The sequence below is a fragment of the Megalobrama amblycephala genome, linkage group LG20, assembly GCF_018812025.1.
Source record: "Megalobrama amblycephala isolate DHTTF-2021 linkage group LG20, ASM1881202v1, whole genome shotgun sequence".
Lineage (NCBI taxonomy): Eukaryota > Metazoa > Chordata > Actinopteri > Cypriniformes > Xenocyprididae > Megalobrama > Megalobrama amblycephala.
Window position 1 is genome coordinate 30,654,316 of NC_063063.1, and position 8,432 is coordinate 30,662,747.

At 42.1% G+C, this 8,432-nt stretch overlaps 1 protein-coding gene across 1 annotated transcript; it reads right to left on the reverse strand.

The window, feature by feature from the left end:
* Nucleotides 1-531: 531 nt before the first annotated feature.
* Nucleotides 532-7,763, reverse strand: LOC125255875. Its single transcript, XM_048171383.1, has 2 exons — nt 7,727-7,763; nt 532-6,682 (listed from the first exon to the last, which is right to left on the reverse strand). Exon 2 carries the CDS (start codon nt 6,002-6,004, stop codon nt 743-745), a length of 5,262 nt encoding a protein of 1,753 aa, XP_048027340.1. The 5' UTR covers nt 6,005-6,682; nt 7,727-7,763; the 3' UTR covers nt 532-742.
* Between the last annotated feature and the right edge of the window lie 669 nt (nt 7,764-8,432).

The window sequence follows — 8,432 nt, forward strand, 5'->3', positions numbered from 1 at the left end:
GTGTAGCTTTTGAAAGGATGCATGCTGGGTATGAGAGCTGACCATCCTCAAAGACCTTCGTTAAGAGCTTCCCAGGATTCAGCAGTGCTGGGAAACATCAGGATAACAAACAATCAAGCTCAAAATGCTCATCCAGCAATAAAGGATTGGCTGGTGAGACCGTGGGATTCGTCTCACTGTCTGTGTCAGGGGAGAAAAGCATCTTAAAGGGGTTCCTTACAAAAAAATAAGTATACGTAAGTAAAGTTCAAGTATATTTTTAAGTATACTTTATGTAGTAAGTAACATACTAGTATACTTATACATATAATATGAATATGCTAGTTTACTTGTACACATCTTGTACACTCTAAAAAATGCTTACCATTTTAATGTTATTGTTCATATTCAGCTTTGTTTTTTCAATGCATACTTACTGTCGTGTCTTTTCTTCTTAGTAAGCAATAATGACTACTGACGACTTGAAATAAAATAAACAAACTGTTTTACTGAAGTTTTTGAACCGGATAACACAGATGCAGTGCACACACATTGAATCAATCACATGTTCTTTTTCTGCGCGCTCTCACTTGCTCATTATGCATTATGGGTAGACTTTTCTTAAAGCTGAACAACCCAATATATGACAATTTAAACTTTATCTGTTATTATCAATGACAATTAATTAAACATTCTGTAATTGCTATTATTACTCTAAATTGATTCACAACATCCTCCCCCCCATGAACAAATGTTCATCAACTTAAATCTCTAATGCATAAAGCAGTTGAATGGGTCTCTTTAACACAGTCCTTGTGGATGTGCGAACAGCACAGGATCTAACTTTTCCATCTCTGCCTTGAAACAGCTCTTCAATTCTTCCTAACTTCCAGCTTTGTCTTGGCATGTTGGCATCTCCGATGAGAACTATGTCACCTATCTTTAACTCATTAGGTTTTTGTGTGTTGCAGGAATGCGCAGATTTCAGGTCCAGTAGATAGTCCTTTCTCCAGCGATTCCAGAGATTGGTCATGAGTCGGTTCCTGTATCTCCACCGTTTTGTCATGTCTTCTTTACTGACAGTGGGATGATCATGGTCTGCTGGAAATGGTTTTGGGGGCAGTGAAGTAAGTCGCTCACCAACCAAGAAGTGTGCAGGTGTTAGTGGTTGTGGCTCATCGAGCTCATTGTGGACAAAGGTAAGGGGTCTAGAATTCAGTGTGGCCTCTACTTCTGAGAGGAGTGTAGACATTTCTTCAAAGGTGAGTGATGCTCTTCCTAGCACCTTCCTCAGGCATGTTTTCACAGACCTTACAAGCCTCTCCCAAAATCCACCCCACCAGGCTGCTCGTTCCACAATGAAACGCCAGGTGATGCCCTTCCCTGAGAAGTATTCCAGCAGCTGTGGATCTTTGATAGCTTGCCACAGCTCGCTAAGGTCTTGATTTGCTCTTTTAAAGGTTTTAGCATTGTCTGAATAAATGACTCTGCACAGTCCTCTTCTGGAAACAAATCGTTTGAGTGCTAACAAGAAACTTTCAGTTGACTGACTTGAAACCAGCTCCAAATGCACTGCTCTAGTGACGGCACATGTGAACAGAGCAACATAAGCCTTGCATTGCACACGATCACTCTTCACATACAGTGGACCTGCAAAGTCTACACCAGTTACTTCAAATGGAGGGCTTTCTGTTAATCTGTCTCGTGGTAATGGAGCAGTGTCCTGCTGTGCGGGCTTTGCCTTGAATCTTTTGCACACAGAACATTTGGACAGAATACTCTTCACAATTTGTCTGCCTCGCAAAATCCAGTGTCTACTTCTAATTTGTACTAGCGTGTCTCTCAGACCGGAATGCATGATAAATTCATGGTTGTGCTGAACCAGCAGCTCACAATATCGGTCTTTGCTGGGAAGAATCCATGGATGTTTCTCTCTGTAACTAAAGTCTGACTGTTGCAGTCTGCCTCCAACACAGAGCAATTCATCTTCGTCAAGGAATGGTTTTAGGTCTCTGATTTTTGAATCAGAGTTCAGGGTTTTACCAGCTTTCAGCAAATTGATTTCATGGCTAAAGCTGCCATCTTGAGTCACTTTTATCCAGTACTTCTCATCGTCAAACATTTCACTGACAGTCAACTCCCCGCATCTCTTGGAGCTTGAACTTGCATTGTGCACAAACCGTTTGATCCACGCAGTGACTCGCAATACTGTCTTCAGTTTGCTGTACTTCATTAAATCAAGCACAGGTTCCATTCCCTCTTGGTCACTGCTGCTACTGAGTTGCACGATGATTTGCTGATCTTGCTTTTGCTCATTAGTGACATCTTCATTACTTTGTTCTTCATCGCTCTCTTCCAACAGATTTGGTGAGGTCAGAAATGAAGGTCCCTTCCACCAGAGTTCACTTTCCTTCAGTTTAGCTGCAGTCTGACCTCTAGTGGGGAGGTCAGCTGGATTGAACTTGCCTTTACAGTGAGACCACATTGCAGGGTTGGTTAGTGACTGGATTTCAGATACTCTGTTTGACACAAACTGTTTCCATTTGTGAGCTGGACTGCGAATCCACTGCAGAACAATCATCGAATCTGTCCACATGTGAACTTGATGGAGCTCCACATTCAAAGGCTTTAACAGGCTGGTTCCTAGTCTTGCTCCAATCACTGCTCCCATGAGCTCAAGACGAGGCAGTGATATCTTCTTCAGGGGGGCTACCCTGGACTTTGAAGCAACAAGGCATGTGGTCTTTGTTCCATCATCAGCTACTCGCAGCAGGTAGGCAACAGTACTGTAAGCTTTCTCGCTTGCATCGCAGAACACGTGGAGTTGTTGTGCATCGTGTCTGTGCTCAGATTTTATTCCATACCAGCGAGGAATGATGATGTGGTGGATCTGTGGAAGTTCTGAACACCATCCTTGCCATTCTTGTGCAAGATCTGTGGGCAGCTGCTCGTCCCAGCCAAGGCCTCGTATCCACATCTCTTGGAAAAGGCATTTCACTCGCACAGTGAATGGGGTAAGAAAGCCTATTGGGTCGAATATGCGAGCAGAGAGCTTTAGAACACTTCTCTTGGTATTTTCTCTTTTAGCTACAGCATCCAGCAATGCAGTCAGATCAAAGACGAAATCATCTGTTTTAGTTCTCCATACCAAGCCTAGTACCTTCAACACAGATCCATGCGTTTCTGTCTCCTCTGCGAGTTCACTCACTGTCGTCTTCCATTTCTCCTTCAATGCAGCACAGTTGGTCGTCCACTTGCAAAGATCCATGCCAGCTGCAGACATAATCTTTCTTGCACCAGTAGTTATGGAGAAGGCATTTTCAACATCACTTGCACTTGAGATGAAGTCATCAACATAAAGTGATTCTTTTATTATCTTTACTACCTCGGGTAGTTGGGCTTCATATCCCTTCAGATGCTTTCTCACTGTAGCTGCCAGAAGGAATGGGCTGGGGGACACTCCAAACACCACTCTCGTCATCCGACGCACACGCAGCTTCTCACCTGCATCTTCATGGGGTGGTGCAGTAAGCCAGAGGAACCTTACTGCATCTCTGTCCTTCTCAGCAAGAGAAATCTGCAAGAAAGCCTTCTTGATGTCTGCGGTAAATGCTATCTCATTCAGTCTGAATTTTATCAGTATGCTAAGCAGATCTGGATTCAGGTTAGGACCAGTAAGTAAACAGTCATTTAGTGATGGAGAGCTAATGTCATGTGATGAGGCATCAAACACTACTCTGAGCTTTGTGGTTACCTTGTCTTCCCGCAGAACAGCATGATGAGGCATGTAGTACTTCACAGCATTTGGAGACAACCTGCCCTCCACCACGTCTTCGACGATGCCCTGCTCAAGGTAATCATTCACAACTTCATTGTATCTGTGATACAGCATTACATCTGACTGCAACTTTCTTTTAAGTCCTTCAAATCTTTTCTTTGCAATTCTGTAGTTATCTGGGAGTTCTGGTTTGTCAGGTCGCCATGGCAGCTCCACTTCATATCGACCATCTTTGTACAGAGTTGTCTTTTCAAACAGGTGAAGAGCCTCCTCCTCTTCAGGACTGTCTGTCTGCTTCATGTTGATGCCAAGGGACTCGATTTCCCAGAAGGCCTTCAGACGTTCTGAGACCAGTGTGTCTTCATTAATTTGTAGGTGCAAGCATGCTGCATCAGAAACACTGGACATTGTGACTGGGCCCTGCACTGACCATCCAAAAATGCTTTCAATGGCCACAAGTGCATCTGTGATTCTTTCTACGTGGCCTGATACTATACTCCAATAATAGTCTGCACCAATCAGCATTGACAACTCTGTATCACAAGTGCTGGGGTCTGGGTAGTCTGCCAACTGCAAGCCCTTTCGTTTCAACTCTGCTTGGACGTGCTCACCTGGAATTTTCATCACAGCGGTGCATACTTGGGGGGTCTCGAGCGCTTCTACTTCAACTTTCTGCTCTTTGTCCCAGATGCTCTGCATAATTACTTTCACTGTGTTGCGCCTTGATGTTATTGGTGCTGCTGAGCCAAAAGTATGCAGAGTGAACGTTTCTTGTTTAATCACAGGTAATTTCAAAGCTCTTGCTGCGTTTTCACTGATGAAGCTTCTCTGACTGCCACCATCCAGTAAGCAACGAATGCTTTTACGTCCACCAGGTCCATCTGCCCATGCTCTTACAGTCTGAAGCAGCACGGTGTTGTTCTGTTTAGTGGGCTGTATCTTAACAGAATGTGAAGCAAAAGAAGAAACTACATCGTCTTTGTCGTCAGCATCTGAAGTGTGCGTTTCTCTTTTCTCACACACAGCACTATGATGTCTGCCTCCACACGCATTACAGCACACTTTGGCCTTACAGAATCTTGCAATGTGCTTTGGCCCAAGACAAACAAAGCATCGTCCCATTTTCATTAATTTTTCTTTCCGTGCAGCAATGTCAGTTTCTGGACACAGTTCTGTTTTGTGTGCTGCACTGTTACAGAACAGGCAGTTCGGTATTCTTTGACTGGTGGTTTGCAGTACTGCAGCTGACGGCATGTGATGCTTCTTCTGCTTCATTTCAATTGATGCGTCTGGCCTTTTAAATGGTTTGTGATAGCTCTGACTGTCTTTGGAATTACCTGGCTTAATCAGTTGCATGGCTCTTTCTCTGCTCAGAATCTCTTGCTGCAGAAATTCCATAACTTCTGAGACCTTCCATTCATCACTGGTTCCTCTTTGACGGCTGTACTGGAGAGCAATGTCATCTGGAATCATCTGTAGCAGAACAGGACATAACAGGCTGCCATATGCCTCTGAAACGACACCCAGCGATTCTAAGCTACGGATCTGCACTTCACATTCATCGTAAAGCTGTCTCAGAGCAGCGACATCATGTGATTTCTTTACTGGGCAGAGATTCAGCAACTTAGTCATATGCGCGTTAATGAGCAGATCCTTTCTTCCGAACCGGTTCTGAAGCAGATCGATAGCGTGATCATAATTGCCGTCTGTCATCATCAGTCCCGCTATTGACTTTGAAGCAGCGCCGGTTAGATACGTCTTTAAGTAATTAAACTTCTCTGTTTTGCTCAGCGCGTCATTTTTGTGAATAGCGGTTTCAAACTGATTCCAAAAGTCTTGCCACAAGCTAATTTCACCGCTAAACTTGCTGATTATTAACTTGGGTAACTTAACTGTTTGTCCGCGCTGCGAGGGCTCTGCGTCACTCGGCCTGCTGTTGTCCCGGTTTCTCTGCATCACGCGCTTCACGCGAGCCTTCGCGCTGATGATTCGCTCTCCATATTCCTCGACATCCGCGACTTCATTCTCCAGATCATCAGTGTCTATCCTTTCCTCTATTTCATGGTCTAACTCCAGCAGCGTTCCCTCTTTTGCAGATAACAGGGCTAACAGTTCACTTAATCTGTCAATGATCGGATCTTCTTTGCTAACCTCCGTTTCGATGTCTTGCAAAAGTCTCGTGGTGGAACTGCGCACAGCTCTCCGTTTTCTGAGTAGTCTTTCAAGTCGCTCCGCCATTTCGGACATTGCTTGCTAATTATCCCGGGTTTCGGCACCAAAGAATGTCGTGTCTTTTCTTCTTAGTAAGCAATAATGACTACTGACGACTTGAAATAAAATAAACAAACTGTTTTACTGAAGTTTTTGAACCGGATAACACAGATGCAGCGCACACACATTGAATCAATCACATGTTCTTTTTCTGCGCGCTCTCACTTGCTCATTATGCATTATGGGTAGACTTTTCTTAAAGCTGAACAACCCAATATATGACAATTTAAACTTTATCTGTTATTATCAATGACAATTAATTAAACATTCTGTAATTGCTATTATTACTCTAAATTAATTCACAACACTTACATTTGACATATCTTACAAGAAAAAATAGTTTTTGATATTTGCCAATTTTATTTACAAACAAATACATTACTATTCACATTTCTTTTAGAGGGTAAACATGCTAAAACAAACTTTAATATATTGTATTATACATTTATATTCAATGAGTCACATTTTTGGAATGCTCTGCCACACCTACATTTCTGACAAGCTGATGAAAGTCTACAACACAAACACCTCAATGAAAGCATTATTGTTATGTTGAAAGGGGCAGATCAGAGCAGTCTTCCTGTGCACCGTGATGAGCCACAGTAACACTCATAGTTATAATCCCACATCAACTCCGTTCCTGCCTTGATGCGCCTGAAAAGAGAGAAGAAAGGAAAAACAGGATACAAACACATTAAGGCCTTGTCCACACTAATACTTTTTAGTTTGAAAATGCATCTTTTTCTCTCTATTTTGGCCTTCCGTCCACACTGAGAAGGCATTTTCATTACAGAAAGCTTTTTGAAAACGCTCTCCAAAGTGGATCAATTTGAAATCGCTGCCAGAAGAACGGCGTGATATCTTTGTCTTGTTCCATCTGTATCATTTCGGTGAGCTTTTATGAGGGCGTTTTGAAAACGCTAGTGTGGACGGAGAGCGTTTTGAAATGAAAATGCTGTTTTCAAATCCATCTGGATTAATATAGACATACCCTAAGGTTCTTGTCTGCAAGGCAATTAAAGGTGCCGTAGAACGTCTTTTCAAAAGATGTAATATAAGTCTAAGGTGTCCCCTGAATGTGTCTGTGAAGTTTCAGCTCAAAATACCCCATAGATTTTTTTAATTAATTTTTTTAACTGCTTATTTTGGGGCATTATTAACTATGCACCGATTCAGGCTGCGCGGCCCCTTTAAATCTCTCGCTCCCTGCCCTCCCGAGCTCTCGACTATAAGTGCAGTTATACAGTGCATAAACAAAGTTCACACAGCTAATATAACCCTCAAATGGAACTTTACAAGATGTTCATCATTCATGCTGCATGCATGCATCGATTCCTGTGAGTATAGTATTGATTTGGATGTTTACATTTGATTCTGAATGAGTTTGAGGCTATATGCTCTGTGGCTAACGGGCTAATGCTACACTGTTGGAGAGATTTATAAAGAATGAAGTTGTGTTTATGAATTATACAGACTGCAAGTGTTTAAAAATGAAAATAGCGATGGCTCTCTTGTCTCCGTGAATACAGTAAGAAACGATGGTAACTTTAACCACATTTAACAGTACATTAGCAACATGCTAACGAAACATTTAGAAAGACAATTTACAAATATCACTAAAAATATCATGTTATCATGGATCATGTCAGTTATTATTGCTCCATCTGCCATTTTTCGCTATTGTTCTTGCTTGCTTACCTAGTCTGATGATTCAGCTGTGCACAGATCCAGACGTTAATACTGGCTGCCCTTGTCTAATGCCTTGAACATGGGCTGGCATATGCAAATATTGGGGGCGTACATATTAATGATCCTGACTGTTACGTAACAGTCGGTGTTATGTTGAGATTCGCCTGTTCTTCGGAGGTCTTTTAAACAAATGAGATTTATATAAGAAGGAGGAAGCAATGGAGTTTGAAACTCAATGTATGTCATTTCCATGTACTGAACTCTTGCTCTATGCCAATATAAATTCAATTTATGTTTCTACGGCACCGGGCTGTTCACACAGAATGTGTTTTACCATTCCACTTCTTTACTTTTTCCTGTTTTTGTGCACGAGTCTCGCGTCTTTTGCATGAAAGGCCATTAATACAGAATGCATTTTTCCATTCCACTGTGCTACATTTTCATTTTTTTTTCTATGTAAACATTTTTCAAAGTGACACAACGTTCTAAAAACATTTTAAAAAACGCATCTCTAGACTTTTAGTTTTTCTGTTCCACTGCCCTGTCTCGTGAATGCAAAAAATGCACTCTGTATCAGGGCTTAAAGGGTTAGTTCACTCAAAAATGAAATTTCTGTCATTATTAACGGGTATGGAACGACATGAGGGTGAGTAATTAATGATTAATTACTCACCCTCATGTTGTTCCATACCCGTTAAGACCTTCCTTCATCTTC

Excerpts from the sequence above, each read along its gene's own strand:
- LOC125255875 (XM_048171383.1), bottom strand. The coding sequence starts at position 6,004 with ATGTCCGAAATGGCGGAGCGACTTGAAAGACTACTCAGAAAACGGAGA.